The sequence below is a fragment of the Rattus rattus genome, chromosome 5, assembly GCF_011064425.1.
Source record: "Rattus rattus isolate New Zealand chromosome 5, Rrattus_CSIRO_v1, whole genome shotgun sequence".
Taxonomy (NCBI): Eukaryota; Metazoa; Chordata; class Mammalia; order Rodentia; family Muridae; genus Rattus; species Rattus rattus.
The window spans coordinates 125,865,655-125,883,267 of record NC_046158.1 but is presented as its reverse complement, the minus strand read 5'-3'; the positions used below and the strand labels follow the sequence as shown (position 1 = coordinate 125,883,267).

At 47.3% G+C, this 17,613-nt stretch overlaps 1 protein-coding gene across 1 annotated transcript in view; it reads left to right on the top strand.

The window, feature by feature from the left end:
* The window catches only part of Ralgapa2 (Ral GTPase activating protein catalytic subunit alpha 2), a 270,387-nt gene extending 252,924 nt beyond the window's left edge, over positions 1–17,463 (top strand). Inside the window, exons 40-41 of the mRNA XM_032904353.1 lie at positions 12,365–12,404; positions 15,612–17,463. Coding sequence (XP_032760244.1) covers positions 12,365–12,369 — 5 coding nt within the window. The 3' untranslated portion in view covers positions 12,370–12,404; positions 15,612–17,463. The remainder of the gene's footprint in view (positions 1–12,364; positions 12,405–15,611) is intronic.
* The last annotated feature ends 150 nt before the right edge of the window (positions 17,464–17,613 follow it).

Genomic DNA, 17,613 nt, shown 5'->3' with positions numbered 1-17,613 from the left:
TTGCTTCTGAACACAGGCTTGCTTCTCCTGTGCTGACTTGTTAACAAATATCTTACACACAAAGTGAAAAAAATTAAATTCAGTGAAATAAATCACTTACAAATAAAATCAGCCATGCGTCATTGTTTAACATCGCTGGCTTCAGTCCGTGCCTCTCGGAGCTTTGTTGGGAGATAAGAGAGAGAGGCAGGCACTTGCATGGGAAGCCAGGAGCAGCAGGCAGAAGGCTTGGGAGATAAGCAAGCTGGCAGAGGTGCGGAGCTCCATTTACATAATCACGCCTCTGCTTCCTGGGGAGGCGAGAGAAACACAGGGATGGCCTCTATTGATCTTTGTTGAACTGGGATACTGAGCAACATGAGAAAAGCTTATAACTTAAAGCTTTGATTAATGTTTCTTACATTAAAAAAAACTAGAACAGCTGTGAATTGAATTCTTTTATACGCTCTGCCAGCATTCTATCTAAGACAAGAAAAAAATCTGCTTCAAGGAGAATGAAGATTTCATACCCAGTCTGGCTAGAGGTTTAGAATTGTGTCTGATTTCCCAGTGAAAAAGCAGGAGGAATCCGCAGCAGGGCCTATGCTCAGAGCCCTTTCAGCCCCTCCTCATCCTTTGGAGACACTGGGACCTGGGTTTTTTCAGTGGAGGTGTTGGTTTTGGTTTTGGTTTTGGTTTTTAACTTCCAAGAAAGCATTTTATTCCTTAAAAATAAAAGAAAAAAAAATGAAATGATAACCTTTTATATTTCTTAACTTTTTATTTTTAAGGTTGATGATGATCAATGTTGTTGAAATAATAATGGGTGTTATTTTCTAAGTATATTTTAGCCTCTGTATAAATAAAGTTCATAATTATTCAACCAGTTCGGATGCAGTTCCTAGGACTGATGGAGCATTTTGATTTCTGTGACCGTTTTGGAGAAGGGTACTTAATACATTTTTTTTTTTTTGGAGAATGTCCTATTTTATTTTTCTTTAATTATTTAATAAAAATTCTGACAGCTTGTCAGGTCAGGCATTAGAACTTTTATGCATGGGGCAAGAAACCAAATGTAGAACACCAAGGCAAAGGGTCTTGTCCTTCAGATCAGTGTCAGCACCGCACCCCGTCGTGTGCGTGGCTTCTGTTTGCCCCTCACAGTGATAAGGACAGAGGTAGAAATGGGGTCTATCTGAACTACAGTGTGAGGGCATTGCAGTGAGGATGGGCTTCAGCCCCGTGCACAGGCTCCCTCTCGGAGCTGTCTTCTTCCTGGCGTGTGTGCAGACTCCACCCCTACTTTCACAGAGGAAAACACTATTCACAGTGGCTTTTTAATTTTTTGGGACAAGCACAGTCAAAACCAGATGAGCCCAGCCCAGCCAACGTACACTCAGAGACTGAGGTGAAGTCTGCTCTTCCAGGCAACTGGAAAGATAGACCCTGAACTGCTTATGCCCCCACAGTGCACAAAGGGTCTAGTCAGACTCTCTGTGGCCATTTATACCATCAAAGCAGGACTGTGGGCTCCTTACATACATATGCACAAACTTCCCTAGGATACAGTCTTTAAGGAAGATACCTGCATTGACTCTGTAGTATAGTATAGCCAGGAAGCAGCACACGGTCCCACTGTAGAGAGAAAATGTGCAGGTGAGCTTGACTCTATTGATGGGAAATGCCTGTGCCTCCCACACTCCCTGACCACAGAGCCCTAGGGGCCAGAACACCAAAATGAGTGCACTTCTGTCCATGGTACATACACCATGAGCTCTGAATAGGGACATGGGACTCAAATACAAGAGTTCATCTTCTGTCAACAGCTTTAAAAGAGGATTCATCTCCCAACCAGAAGTACTGTTTTAAAGCAGCCCTTTGTATCTGTTGCATCCATTGCTTGAATTAATAATACTCTGTATGAAAGGTATTTGTATAGCTCTTTTACCTAGTCCTGCCTGCGGTTTGCCATTTGATCCCTTCCCTTGTTGGCAAACAATAGATAATCTAAAAGGTAGCCGACATTAACATCTATATATCTCATGCATGCATATTTGTGTGTGCTTAACCCACACAGCTATGGGAGTAGAGGACTAAGTTTGTGTTTCCATGTTATCAAGGAAGGGAGAAAGCAGAGAGGCCTGCCTGTAAAGAGTTAACTGGAATGGGCACCCTCGAGTGCTGGGGAGGGACTGATGTAATCACTACAGCTCACAGCCAAGTGCATCTGTTCACCATGAGGTCATTCTTCTGCATGCTAATGACCTGGAGAATTCAGTCTGATGTTTGACATTATCCAAAGGGACATAGTGTAAATCTTTACCTTTGGGAGCTGCTCTTAACGAACAAAAATGGGGAAAGAAACTTGTTTGGACTTGCATGGGGGTTTCCTTGTTGCTGGGTTTTTTTGGTGTTTTTTTTTTTTTTCACCCCCTGAAGCTGCTCTAAAGATTGTGTGTCTGGACCTTAAAATCTTGAGGAGTCCACTTGTGTGTACTGATTAATGAATGCCAAAAATAGCCATTATGGTCACAGCCAGCAGTTTGGCAGTTGAGAACAGTAGGTATGTCTCATGTAATATCTAACTTTCAGCATTTAAAATTACCTTGGCGAGAAGTCGGTGAGAATATGTTTTTATTCCAAGGAATGTATAAAACCAAGTTCAAGGAGATTTGTTCTCGGTGTCCCTGGATTGGCTGGTGTTCGCCTGAGATGCCAGCACTGGTTATGGCTCCTGCCCACTTCAATATTGCTGTGGAGGGCCAGCAGAGGGAGCACAGGTCTTTGTTTATTTGTTAGTTTCAAAAACATAGCCCTCGATTTCTCCAAGACGGTGTCAGCAGTTCTTTCTCCTTCGTGACAGGCGAGGTGGCAAGGCTCCAGGATAATAGAGCAAGTGGGCAAAAATGTGTCACCACGACTTTGATCCACTATCTGCTACTTGAATGTAGGTCATATTTAGGGCTTAAACCAGATTAGTCTGGGTCAGTCTTAAGATGCTGCCACTGTCCAAAGCTGCAAACTTTCCTCTTTCTCAGATATGTGCCTGGATGGCCTCTTGGAAAGGAGTATTGTGTTCATCTGTCTCGTAGAATAGACTTTCGTCATTCTTTTCTGTTATTCACTACAACAGCTTTTAACATTGTACCAGAAACCCTAACCTGGTACCATCAGGTCCACTGTGTAGGAAGCTATGAAATGAATTCAGAAAGCCGCAGACCTCCCGCTACACCTTGGTTCCAAAGGGAATCCAGGCTGTAGATACTGCACTAGTTCTGTAGTTCACTGTCCTTTTCCCCAAGGGGTGAAGTTCCACCAGCTTCCCCTTGTTGAGGCCACCATGCACTATATCATACCAGCATCCTACAGGCTTATGATTCTGAATACAGATCCTGGAAGGAACATTTTACAGGGCAATTAACAATCAAATTAGCCCTCAGAAACAGACAGGTAAAGCCCAACCCTGATCCAACAAGCTTTTCATACTGGTGGAAAGGGTAATCCCCTGTGTATCACTGTCCGTATCCTATCCACTCTTCCTCCCTCCCTCCCTCCCTCCCTCCCTCCCTCCCTCCTTCCTTCTCTCCCTCCCTGTCAAAGTGGTCTTAGTGAGGCTTAGGTTCACAGCACAGCTTCTGCTTCTTATGTATTTAGCTTTATCATAGCTTAGGGAAGCCAGCAAAGAGCATCCGAGAATGTGGAGGTAGGAGGGACGTCAGAGAATAGCAGGTCTAGCCTCCTCTTAGTAGTTTTGACTAAGCTGAAGCATAAACCAAGAGTGACAACTGAAGATTGCAGACAAGTAACCCTCACTATCCATTCCACGCATGGACATGCTAACCCAGTGCCTACCCTGTGATGATGGCCCTATAAATCAAGCAATAGTGGCTGGTTTGTTGTCAATATTAAAGTACAGAATTAAATTTGAAAATTGCATCTAGAGAACCCAGACATTTTCTGTAAACATGAGTTCTCTTATGTCACTGTCTACTCAAGAGCTCACAACCAGCCCCTTACACCCTCAGCACACTTGGCTGTCCCTGGCCAAAATGTTGCCATGTGTTCTGTAGATAGATAACCACCTCCATCCCAAAAATGCCATCTGGCCCCAGCCTAGATCCCCTCCACACAGCCAGCTCGATACTGACCCATGGTGCTTTTGTTTTGTAACTTGTACATGTGTTCTTGAAAAGGTGAGAAGATGTTGGTAGAAAGTTCTTTACCTCTCTTAATCCCAGCATTACCCAGACCAGCATGCTTCCTCCATGAAATGCTATATTTTAGAGTTAACAACTTACAGTGGATTTATGTAACTCTTACAGGCGCAGGAGAATCTGCACTTCTGTCTCATTGTTTTTGTTTCTTTTTTTTAGAACATGTAACCCTGGAGAAAGAGAGAAAGAGAGAGAGAGAGAGAGAGAGAGAGAGAGAGAGAGAGAGAGAGAGAGAGTGTGTGTGTGTGTGTGTGTGCATTTAAGGGGGCTATACATTCTTTAGAATAATATCTGCCATCTCTTGTTTTACAACCCATGCGACAGGAGGGACATAGAAAAGCAGGGCAGGAATAAGTGAGGCTGTTGCTTTAAGTGGTACAGGTGTGTCTCCAGACCACAGATGTGTTGGGTCTGATGCAAGATGCAGAACAAACACCTATAATTACATTTCATCTGCCTTCTCCCTTCTCGATCTCTTAGGAAAAGTGGGTCAGTGACAAGCAATATGGTCAAAGCCTGATGTGGGGAGAGGGGGGAAGGCAGGAGCCAGGTTAATCCCCAGGCTGGATAGTGCAGTTCTGAGTAACTGAAACCTGATTCTGGGTGCTTTTGTAAGTGATGCTCAGGGTTTCACAGGGAACTCTCCATGGCCCTGTTTGTCACCCCTCTGTTTTGTGCTTATTCATCCCTGCATCCTTTTAACACTCCGTCACTCCCCTCCTGTTGCTCTGGGAGACAGGCAGAGGTGAGACATATTTTTCCATTTGGTCAGCTAGAAAGTGATACTGCGGCCTGTCAGATGTGACATCCCTGAGAAGGCTCTGCCTTCCTTCTGTTGGCTGCTGCCACTGAGCAGAACTCTAAAGGGTACTTAAGGATGCACACAAACTTCTGGGACCCTTGAGAAGACCCAGGTCTCTTCTTTTGTGGTAATGAGTCTTGAAAAAAAAGATATGCATGAATACTCTATGTCCAAAAAGGAAAAAAGAAATCCTAGATAGTTACAGCAGAATGTGACTGCAAGTGAAAGCAACCCTGCCAGCCATGACGTGGACTCTCCTGCCGTGGGCTGTGCCATCTGTCTTGTGATCCTGGAGCTTGGGAGAAGGAGCTTGCCTCCTGTGTCCTTCACCATCCACTGATGGTTCAGCTTTTACCTTTGCAACACTGGCTAGAACCCAGGATGTCTGAGAACTAAAAAACCTTCCACAAGACCAGGATGGACTGAATGGAATGGGGGAAAGCCTTTCAGACACTCATGGGCCAGACCAGTGCTGGGACTTGAGTCCATAGCTTCTGAGAACGGGAAGGGAGGTGGTGTGTTAGCTGCTTAGAATGCGTCTGTGGAAGCACTCCAGAGCATCTGCTTTCTATGCGACACTGTAGTCACTCAGTCCTGCTTCCTTCCAGGGTTTTATGTGCAGGTGGCATCTCTGTCCCGCCTAACTGCTAATTATGGCTCAGGGGACGCTGAAGCAGTTACCAAGGGATGGCCACCAGATACCAAGAATCTTTCTCAGACGGAGTTTTGGAAATGAACCTTAATTAAGGCTTATTCAAAATAACCTTTACGGTTTTACTGAGGCAAGCCCAGGGTCTGGGACGGCCTGGGCTCACATTCTTTGTCAGTGGCAGTTGTGGCCTTCATGTCAATCTGTCCTGCAGGTGGTCCATGTGCAGCCCTGCAGCTGGGGCCTTCCTGGAAGACTCGATGACTCTGCCTGGATTTCCACTTAGCAAAGAGCAAACTAGAGCAAAGCCAACTGAAGCTCCCGTGCTGGCATTGGAGTACGCAGTTGGATAGAAGGAATGTTCTGTGCTGCCCTTTCCAGGGACACTGAGGGTGACACCCAGGGTCAGGGGAATTTGCTCTTAAAGCCCAAAAAAATACTGAGTGGAAATATTTATTTTTTGAAATGGGGAAAGGAAACATACCAGTCAATATTGCAAGGAGATGTGTAGATGGAAGGAAGGGAGGAGGAGGAGTGAATTTACAGCATTGTATGGCCAACATCGACTTCTTGGCATATAAGAAAGTTCACAGCATCATGAAAAAGAAAGAATAACCAAAGCCTTGTTTTCACCACTTACAGAACATAAAATGATAAAATCCCAGATGAACTCCACCTACCTGTGTCCCCCCAACCTGCTGGGGGCCACAATGAGATATTGAAATCCTGGCCAGCCCTGAATCCTGGTGGTCCCCACACCTCTCCTGAAGCTCCATCAGTCCATACTACAACAGCTTCACTCCTTGGAGCACCTCACAAACCCCATAGGGTAGGGTTTCAGACAGTCACTCCACCCCCATAAGGGGACTTAATAGGAGAGGCATAACGTGGGCGAAGCAGAAAGGTACCTTGCCTTCCTTGAGGCTACCTCCCAGAGAGGAGAGAAGGAGTCAGCCATCAGGAGCTCCTTGGTGCTAAGCAAGAAAAGACAGTGGGGGCTAAGAGGCAAAACCTACCCCAGTGTGGAGGTGTACATTTAAGCAGACCCCGTCAGCCCCTCGTTTGCCTCCGTGTGAGCGCTGCTTCAGCATAGCTCTCCACAGTGGATGGCTTCTGGGGTGGTGGTGCTGGGGGGAAGCTGGTGGAGAAAGGCTCGCCCTCTCTTGTAGGACTGGCCACTAGGGGTCTGACCACGCTCCAGTGAGTACATGGACAACACAAAATGGACTTGTTTGTTTGTTTTTAGTTTTTCTTTTTTGGAGGAAGAACTGGGGGATGAGCACAATCCTGGTGATTGATGTGAGATTCTCAAATACTTAAAACAGGGGGGCATGGAGGAGGGATAACAGGTCAGCAAAGGCCTCACTGGGAGTAAGATACTGATGAAAACTCTGGACAGAGTTGAGGAAATGGGCCATATGTAGGAGCCAGGCAGAGAACAGACAGGGGAAAACCCTGACAGGTAGAGCTTTCTTGACACTACTGGGAATAGTGAAGGTCTGGGGCTTGGAAGAACAGAGCCATCCATGAATGAAGATTCAGAAGACAAAAAAAAAAAAAAAAAAAAGCTAGCTAGACAGCTAGCTTTTGGAGAAGTAGGGAAACACACTATGATCATCATTTGAAAGGCGTCTGTGGAGACTGGACACTGGAAGCAAGGACAAGTTAGATAATACCTCACTGTACTAACAACAATTCATTCACTGTATCACCTGGCACACAACAAGCCTGTGGTACTGTGGCTGTCAGGAGAAGGCTGTGGCAGTGCAGAGACATCCCTCCTAAAAAGTTATTAAGAGTGCACTAAGCCCCACACACCATGGTACCATGGGACACAATCCCTTCCCTTGGCTACCCAGGTGACAGGAAGGTGAACATGAGGCAGGCAGAACTTTGGTCATTCACTTCACTCTGGCCTTGAGCTATGTAAATAACTGAGCAGCATGGAGAAAACCAACGACTGAGCGATGGGAAGATCAGGAAGTGGTTCTTGCAGTCCTGACTCAGTCAAAAAGCCACATGTGGTACTTGCCTACAGGCCCAGCTACTTGAGAGACTGAAGTGAGAGGATCCCTTGAGCCCAGGTGTTCAAGGCCAGCCTGGAGAATACAGCAAGACCCCATCTCAAAGCAGTGGGAGAAGGTCTGCAGAACACTCCACAGAACTTAGCTGCTTCTTACAACAGGCCGCTTCTGTGCACTTGCCCCACCATCTGCCCTTGTGAGAAGGGGTTATCTCCCTCCTTGGCAGGTGAAGAACTGAAGAAAATGCTGTTTTCATGTCATGTGGCTGCCTGGTCATGGCAAGATCTGGGCCTTCTATCCAGACAAGACATGTTCTTGGATACCTTTGGGCATCCATTGTGTTGGAGCAAATCCACAGGAATAAGCAGACCAAGAGGAACCCTTTTATTGTACCAAAAGCAAAGCATTCCCCTCAAAGGCAGAAAGGACTAATGTGTTGGGTTTGTGGCCTGAGTAATGTGGTAGAGTAGCAAATGCTCTCTCTCCTCCTTTCACCCGCACACCTGAGAAACGTAACTAACGTGAACTGAATTGTTACCTGCTCCCAACTTCAGTGGGGTGCACAGCCAGAGCTTCAGGCCCATTACTGCCTCTGACTGTCTGAAGACAACAGGAGTGTTTTGTTTGCTCGTGTTTGGGTGCTAGATGTTGGGTCTAAGGACTCATGCAGTTTGAATAGGTAAGCCATCACAGGACCAGATCCCAGTCCCATCCCAGCTCCAAGGAGGCTGTTTCTATCAACCAAACCATGGAGGAGCTCCATTTCTCCTCTGCTGTTTCCTTGGATACCTCAGAACATACTAGGACTCACAGTGCTCCCCCAGAAATGTCCACAGACCTAACTGTTGCTTATCAGGGAATTAAAAACTGCAGTCATGAGACAGACACACCAAACCCAAGGAGCACAGAGGCAGAACACCCCCTCCCTCCCCAAACAGGCCACTCTTGAGTGTTTTTAAGAAAACCGAACTCAAGTTACAGGACATCTTAAAGTCAGCCTCGGGCACTAGGAGTAGTGTGTCACCTGCAGGAAGTGTATCTGCTTTGAGGGTGCTGTGAAGTTGGTATTGTGGCTCAGCTCAGGAGGTGTTGGTGACGTCCACGTGGCCTCATAGCTACCCTGCCCCCTCCTTCCTGGGCCCACAGGTGCATTTTCTCCCTAAATCTTGAGATCATTCTGGTGTTGCTTTTGGAATGAAGAGTACAGAATTTTTCTCCGATCACTTTCTGTCCTGTTCTGCCTTGTTTTTTAAATTGTGAGGGAAGTATAACTCAGTGGTAAATACTTGACCACCACGCACACTGGCTTCAACCTCTGCTATACAAAGGGATAAAAAGGAAACTTTAAAAAAAAGGGGGGGAGGGGACTGTATTGATATAATTTGCATATCATACAAATTATGCAATTAAAGAATACAATTGATACTTTAAGTGTTTTCAAAGATTGTACAATTATTTCCATAGACTAATTCCAGAGTGTTTCATTTCCCCTGGAAACAAAGCACACTCATAGTCTTCATTCTTTCCACAAACCTTACCCTCGGTCCTGTGAAACCACTAACCCACCTTCATTTTTCTGCATCTACCTATTCTATATGTATAAATGCAACCAGGTAATGTGACGACTTGGCCTCTTTCACATAACGTGTTTTCAAAGTTCATTCATGCTGTAGCATTCAGTGTGTGTGTGTGTGTGTGTGTGTGTGTGTGTGTGTGTGTGTGTTTTAAGATTTATTTACTTGTTTTATTTATGTGAGTACACTGTAACTATCTTCAGACACACCAGGAAAGGGCATCGGACCCCATTATAGATATTGTGAGCCACCATCATGTGGTTGCTGGGAATTGAACTCAGTGCTTTTAACTGCTGAGCCATCCCTCCAGCCCTGCATTTACTGTGCTTTTAAAAATCATTTTATTAGCATGATTATACTGGCATAATTTCATTCATGTGTACGTTGAGTTCCTAAGCTCGCATAACATTTGGGCAAGAAAGAAAATGGCAGCAAGGTTTCTCTTAATGTCCCAACTGTCTACTAGGGCCCTAACACACGTGCACCTGCACACAGTGCACAGTTCAGGCCCTTTCTTCTTCCCCCATGCTCGTTGGTCCAGCTGTCCTGGCTTTCTGATTCAGAACCAAAGTTGATGGGCAAGACCAACAACCAAGCAGGAGAAGCCAACCCCAGTGCCAGGCCTAGAGCCAGGACATAGCCACTGCTGCTGGATTGGAAATACTGGAAGCCATCCTTGGCCATTTGGAGATGTTAATTAGGCTGGCAAATCCCCACCAGTCTTGGTTTGCCAGTGTTGAGTTGCATGTGCAGGCTTCCCCATCCACTGCCTGCACCTGTTCCATTCCTCAGAGCCATTCCAAGGGGTCTGAATAACCCCGTCAGGGCTCTGATCCTCCTCTGCCTGCCTTCCTGCTGGGAGAATAGTTAGCGCTTGCCTAAAGCTGGAACCCTGGTCCAGTCTTTCTCCCTCACCCATGCCAACTCTCAAAATCATTCTCTTTCCTAATTATCTTGAACCAGTTAATCATTTCCACACTGACTGTTCAGTAACAAGGATATGGGGACAAGCAGCCACATATCTTGTCTGCCCTGTCCCACATTTACCCCAGGTGTCAATGCTGGACAGCAGACTTTCCACAAAGATAAGAGCTTGCTTCAAACTGCACTCCTCTGCAGCTGAGAGAAACATGCCCTACACAGACCAACAGGCTCTCAAATCGCAACTCTAGGCCGAGCTGTAGAGAATCCAAACCTCCAACCATATTGGTTATTTCTGAATTAAAAAAGAAAACCCTTGTTGATATCCAGAATACCAGAGAAGTCACACAACACCAAAAAGTAAAACACGCTCTGGAAATGGCCCCTGGATTCTTCTCTAGGCTCACACTGTATGTATGAACTGCCAACTGGCCCCAGCCTGGCTGGGCAGTGTCTGAGGTAGGCTGAAGGGGTCTCTCCCAGAGTCTCTCACCAGGTGCTCCTGCATGGTAAAGGCACTGGCTGCTGATGTCCCAGCATTACTGACGTCTTCTTATTCGAGACACTGTAACCTGCAGTACAGCACCTCTCAAGTCACCATGGAGCCTCCCCAGGCTTTCCTCTCCTAACTTGGCCTCTCTCTTAGGTACCACAGAAATTTGTGTGTCCACTTATTTGTGTGCTCTGCCTCTCCCCCTGTCTGCTGTAGCCCCCGAAGCAAGGCCTTTGTTTGTTGTCTCCATTGCTGCAGCCTATAATGGTACTCAGATCATATCTGGTGTCCACTTGATGAAAAAAAAAAGATGGAAAAAATCATACTCTGTGCCTCTTTCCTCCCAGGCGTCACGTGTCTTTTCTCCTTCCTTATCTCCAAGCTCAGTGCTCTCTCTTCTAGACTCTTCCAGTAGGATATGTGCTAAGCCCTGGGATTGTACATTGTACTAAGAAGCTACAGCCTATTCCCTGGTCCCAGCAATTGGGAGCTCACCCTTCAAGAGTGCTGCCTGCCTGTCAAGAGCAGGTGACATCTGAGCCCTATGGAATAATCAAGGCAGCCTCCAACTGCCTCTGCATCGCCTTAATTCAACCATGGATTGGCAGTTACTGAGATAGTCTTTGTGGGCCAGCACACCACACTAGGCTGTGTCTGGGGACCCTCAGGAGAGGAGCAAACCAGTCCTCATCAGCAATTACAAACAAGTCTTCCATTGTTAGCGCACCATCTGCTTTCTGGGTTTCCACCAATCAAGAGCCTGTATGCATAGCATAACCAGGGCCAGGGGGCTGCAGGAGAGTGAGATCAAGGATCCCCTTCATAAAGAGCCTCTTCTCACATGGGAAGGCATCAGGGATGTGGCTCTGAAAACCTGAGGCTCTTCCACTCAAGGTGGACCCATGCACACAGGCACCCTGCTTGCTATCGTCCATTAGATCAAAGGGAGCCTTGCAGTATGGCACACTGAAAAAATTAGAAATTTGGAAAATGGCTTTAATGTCTAAGGACCCACCGGGTCCTCAGCCCAGACAGAGCTGCTCATGCCCTCACATGGAGAAGGAGCCAAGTTCATAGTAGGACACCGAACTGCCATTTGGTCATCCAAGGCTGGTTAGAGATCGTGGCTTCCCACCCCAAGTACTCAAAACTCAGGGCCTGAGTGTTCATTGATAGCTCAGAAAATCAAACTTCATAGAAGCGCACACACTTCCTTCAGAGAGGCATAAAAGAAAGAATGCCCAAATGGTGTTAGAAAAATCTCTGGTCGCTGTGCCAACCTTGGCAGATGAGATCAGCAGACAATCTGAGTTTACAGTTATAGCAATGTAACTGCAATGTGTCACTGCTAATGTCCAGACCCAATAGGAGCCTAGCTATCTAGAATTGAGGAGCGTTGGGGAAGGGAGGAAAGCAAAAGCAGGGTGCATGTGCTGTGGACAATATGGGGAGTAAGATGGTGTGGAGCGGGTGATAGGGACCTGTTTGCATGCTTCTGAGGACTCGGTTTATAAACACAGCACCAACTGGCATTTGATTCCATCGAGTGAGTACTGAAGTGAACTTTCCGGAATGATGCACGAGGTTTCAGGACTAGGTACAGCTGGGGATACATGTGTTACCTATCAGCTATGTGTGTCATTATCAAGCTGCAACTGGGGGCATGGCATCCTCTCATTCACTGGATTTTTATCTTTTCTCCCTTCAGATTAAAATACATAATGGTCTCATTGCGATACTTGAGCAAGGTAAGACTAACTTTGGTGGGTCCCCCACCCCCGCCAAACCCTTAGTTGACTTTTACATACCCACTCTCCTTCTTTGGCCTCAGCCTTGCCTGCCTCCTGTCTCCTCCCAAGGGGCCCTGCCCACTCTCCTGCCCCTACATGTCTGCGCTGCCTGTGGAGCCCAGCTTTGCCTGCCTTTCTTCTGCAAGTACACTCTGGGTGGAATCTGACACCAACACCTGCCATCGTGGAAAATGTCTTTGTCGCCTCCCCTTTGTGTGTGGGGCTGCAGGGAGCCATGGGTACAGGGCCGCACCGCCCCCCTTTTTTTTTGTTGGCCAAGACTGGAGAAGCAGGATGTTGAGATGAGCCGATAAGATGAGGCACGCGGTGGCCTAGCCTTTGACTGCTTGCCTGAGCAGAGGCCTCCAAAGGCCAAGGCCTCCACACAGGGAGGGCAGGTTGTCAAGGAGGGCTGCTGAATAGAGCAGCTGGAGGAAGAGAAGCAGACAAAAGCTGGGTGAGTGAAGAGGGCGGCAAACCCCTGGATCCACAGTCTAGGAAGCTGAGAACCGACTGAGATGGCAGGTGTGGCCTCCCAGCCTGACCTTTCTGTCCTGGGTCTGAGATCCTGACCCAGCACAGATAGCTCAGATGGATGACTGCCACCACTGCAGGACTGGGTAGCAACTCTCCAGTGTGGCCTGGCTGTACTGACTCTCTGGTTCACAGCCAGGAGATGCTTGGATAGCACCTATGATAAATCCACTCAGAAGAGAAAGCTGTCTTCATTAACCATGTTCCTATGGTGGTCCCAACAGAATAGAAGTAGCTTTTCCAGGACACCTCCATAACCCAGCAGCCTGCCATGCCTGCTGGCTAGATGTGCAGATGGCCATTATAGTGAGTCATTCCTCTAGCCCAGCGACCCTTTCTTTTCTTCTCGTCCATGGCCTTAGACTGGTCCCAGTGGCTAACTTACATCAGCCCTCAAAGGTGATAGGTTCTATAGAACACAAGTTCTCTAGTCAGAAGGGGTGAAACAGAATTGTAAGGTCCCTTCCCAGTAGGAATTTAGGGGCAAAGATTTGTACAGAGGCCCCATCTCCCATGTATTCCTGTGCCTACCCTGGCAGAGATAAAATAGAGCCCAAATGTCCTGTGACTAAGCCACAGCTTCTATCCCAGCAGAGGCCAAGCTGGGGCAAGTATGGTCACTGTATCATGAAGGCAGCCCTTATCCTTTGAGCTTCAGCTCTGCTTTCTGTATCCACTGCCTCTGCATTTGTCAGGGGTGCTTCAGTGGGCACAGGGGAGCCACGGCAGGATGAAAATGTGCCAGGAGAAAGTCGAAACTGAAGGGATGCATGAGTCACGAGTGCACTGGACCCTGGTGTGGCTTTACTCTCTGCCTTTGACCAATAGGGTCCCTGCCTGTAGGAGTACAAGCCCCTTTTTTGCAGAGCTTTGAAATGCTGTCCAGGTTTACTCAGTGGGACAGATGACACTCCCCTGTCAGTCTGTAGGAACTCAAGCTGTCTTCCTTGGTGGAGGGGGATAGAGTACAGGCTAAAACGTTTGCTTCTGACCAAACAAGAGCAAGTGCTTTATTCCTTTGCCTAATATCTTTAAGCATTCACTCACTTGCTTTTTTTTTTTTTTTTTTTCCTTTTGGCTTCTTAATTCTAACTGATGTGATCAGTTATCAGTAGTTGGCCTTTCAAACCAGAATCTTCTGTGAGGTTCAGTCAGGTTTCCCCCATCACCTTTTTTACCCCTCATCAAATGCTCCTGCCCACTCTCAACACTAGGAAAGAGAGAGATGGCCTTAAAAACCCGGTCCTTGGAGGAGACTGGAGAGATGCTTAGCTGTGAGGAACACTGGCTGCTCTTCCAGAGGACCAGGCTTTAATTCTCAGTACCCACATGGCAACTTACAACTGTCTGTGACTGCTGGCATCTAGCAGCACACAGACACGTAGGTAGGCAAAACAAATGCACATTTAAACACAACACCGATCTTTGGATGGCCCCCATCTGCTGTGCAGTCTTTGTTTAAGGCAACCTGGGTTTTGTATTTTGCAATGCTGGGACTCAGGGCTTCATGCATGCTAAGCACGTGTTCTACCACTGAGCTAACCCCACCCTTAGTAGCCTGTTTCTCATGAGGAAAACAATAGGAAAAGAGCCCAGGTCCTCTCTGTCCACCAGTCCCACTGAGCCTAGAAGGGAGGGAGAGGGAAAGTCTGTCGGCAGAATCCAAAAGTGAAAAACCATAGAGTGCATGGGACAGAGTATCGCCATGGGTCAAGGGAACTTTTAAGTATTGATTTCAGAAGCTCTTCCCCAGAAAGGATAGGACAAGGTCAGAAGACATATAAACAAACAAACAAAATAGCCTAAATAAATTTCAAACATTGGTAGTGACAATTCCAAAGGCCATAGTTGAAGAGCAGCAGCCCATAGGGAGGAGACTGCAGGAGGCCTGCTTTTGAGGTTTGTTCTAGGCAGGGGCCACCCAGGGAAGCTTAGAACATTTAAAAATAAATTACAAGGGGGAGGGTGATGAAAGAAATCCTCTCATCCGCAGAGTGGCCCTGGGGAGACCAGGACAACCCCGCAACAGTGGCCGAGTGTTACAGCAGACATTCTTGTATTCCTCTGAGCTCCCAGACAGCCACCCTGGGGACGGGAGAGTGCAGAGCTGCGAGTTTTAATTTTATTCCTTGTTCCCTCTAGTGCCAAATATCTATCTGCATGCTCATCTGGACTCATTCAGACAAGCAATTTAGGCGTGACCTCTAGTCTTAGGCCCTTCAGGGAATAAGTGAGTAGTAACGTGTGTGAAACATCAAAGTGTAAACATGCTAGGATCCCAGAAACGGCATCGCCATTGACTCTGCCCAGGGCTTCTCCATGGCCTTCACTGAAGTGTGCTGCAGTCCAATGCCTTTCTCTTCATTCCTTACTTCTGTATTAGCCAGAAAGGCCGATTTTATATCAAAGATCCACAGATCTGTAGTTTCTTTCCTTTATGTTGTAGAAGGGCCCAGGGCAAACACTAAGAGAACTGGCATTTCTTTTTTGATACATTCAACAAACATCCTTGCCCAGCACACCACGGGGCAGGGAGGACTTCAAACCCACTTCCCAGTGGCCAAGTTCCCTCTCTTCCGAGCACGGTGTGTAATTCCTTCAGTATGTGGCCATTCTCTGCTTCATTTGCAGGGGTCTTGACCTCCAACCCGAGTGTGGACCCCAAGAAAAGCCTCCATGTGGAAGAGACAGGCAAGACTCCCCTGATTTCCTCAGAACCCTCAGAATCCAGACTTCAGAAAACTGCCACTGTGCCCGCACGTGCAGCAGGCTTTCTCATGGCTGGGCCCCAGCGTCTTCCGACGGATCTGTGGAACCTTCAAACAATGCAGCATCCCTCTTGTCCTGGAATCTCACCAAACCCTGGGCATCAGAAGAAGAAAAGAAAGAAGTCGCCCTCAACCAGGAACAAACCTGCTGTCATACGGGCAGTGGGGAAGCCAGGAGTCTTCAGGCAGAACAGAGTAGCAAAGGGTTCGGGGCCCACAGGGAAGGGGCAAAGGGCACTACTTGTCTGTATCACCGAATCGTTTTCCTTTCCTTTACACACCCAAGCGTGATTCCCAAAAGGGCTGACAAAGCAACTGTGTAATTGTTGGAGGAATTTCCTCCATACTGATTTTGCTAATCCTTAATGTTAGGTTTTATACTTTACTCAAAATTTTACCATCATGGAAACTGGCTGTCCCCAGGGTCGTTTCCTACAGGAAGTTTCATCTCCACCATTGAACCCTTTCCACCTGGAACTTTCCACTGACTTAAAATTCTCCTGACAACACAGAATTCTGTCAGGTGATGGTCCCACACAGAGCAAGAGGAGTGTCTAAAAATATGGGAGTATCCCCGTGAGAACACTAGGCAGATGGGTAGCATCCCTGCTCAGCCCAACGCAGCCCAGCCCAGCCCAGCCCCACTCACATCAACACAGATTAGTGGCTGCTCCAGCTCCAGGGCTGACCAGCACCCCCATTGTGTCCCCTGAAAGCTCACCAGCAGTCCTCCTCCTGTCTGCTGTTCAGAGTCCAAGACAGGCCTTAGAAACAGCACTTGTCACAGGAGTTTTAGGGTAACAGATTCCAGGCAATAGATTTGACCCATACCTATATACACATACACATATATGGATCAAATTTCATATATTGGTTCCAAGGACGGTGTGTTGTGCCTATTAGGTATGGGAGGGAAGGAAGGAGTTAAATGTGTCCCTTAGTGGACATGGGCATCTTGGACCTTAGAACCTGGCAACTAAGAGTTCACAGGGAAGACTTCTGCGTGGTCACCCCCCCACCGCCATGTCCCCCCACACACACACACCCCCAGCCCCGTGCCTCTGTCCTGGCTCTAGTGCTGTCCCAGAGCTCCAGTGTTGCTTCATCCTCTCCTCTGCCTCAGAGCAAAACAGAAAATGCAGCAGAAGCCACCCCTTGCATGGGGAAGAATGTCCTGGATGTGGCCACCTCTCTGCTTTCCTCTGCCCTCCGATCTCACAAATGTTACTGCTCCTAGCCTGCTTGGTCACTCCTCTGCTTATCCACCTCATCAGTGTCCCGTCCCCAGAGAAGCCAGCTTTTTATAACTACTACAGAGCTGGGTCAGCTGCTACTGATCTTGGTAGAAAAAGGAGCAGAGCCAGAAGCCATACTCAGTCTTGTAGTGAGTGGGAATTCTGAGGAAGGCTTTCTAGGAGCACCATCCCACTGCAGGGAGAATCCAGCCTGCTGCTTTGAAGGGAGTTCAACAGCCTCTCATCCCAGATCCACAGACAGGAGCCCCTGGAGAGCTGCTTGAAGATCATAGAGAGAGCAGGACATTGCAAAGTAGAAGAAAGGCTCTATTCCCTGTGTGCTGTTTCCTAAGGGTCCAGAATACTCACTTAGTGGGAGCTTAATGGTGATAGAAGGGAAATAGCCTGTCATGACGTTTTCCATTGTGTCAGTGAAACCTTGATTCTTACACCACCCACTGTGTGTATGTGTGTGTGTATCTGTGTGTGTGTGTGTTTATGTCTCTGTATGTGTGTGTGTATCTGTTGTCTCTGTATGTGTGTGTATCTGTATGTGTGTCTCTTTGTATGTGTGTCTGTGTGTGTGTCTGTGTCTCTGTGTATCTGTGTCTGTGTCTCTCTGTGTGTGCG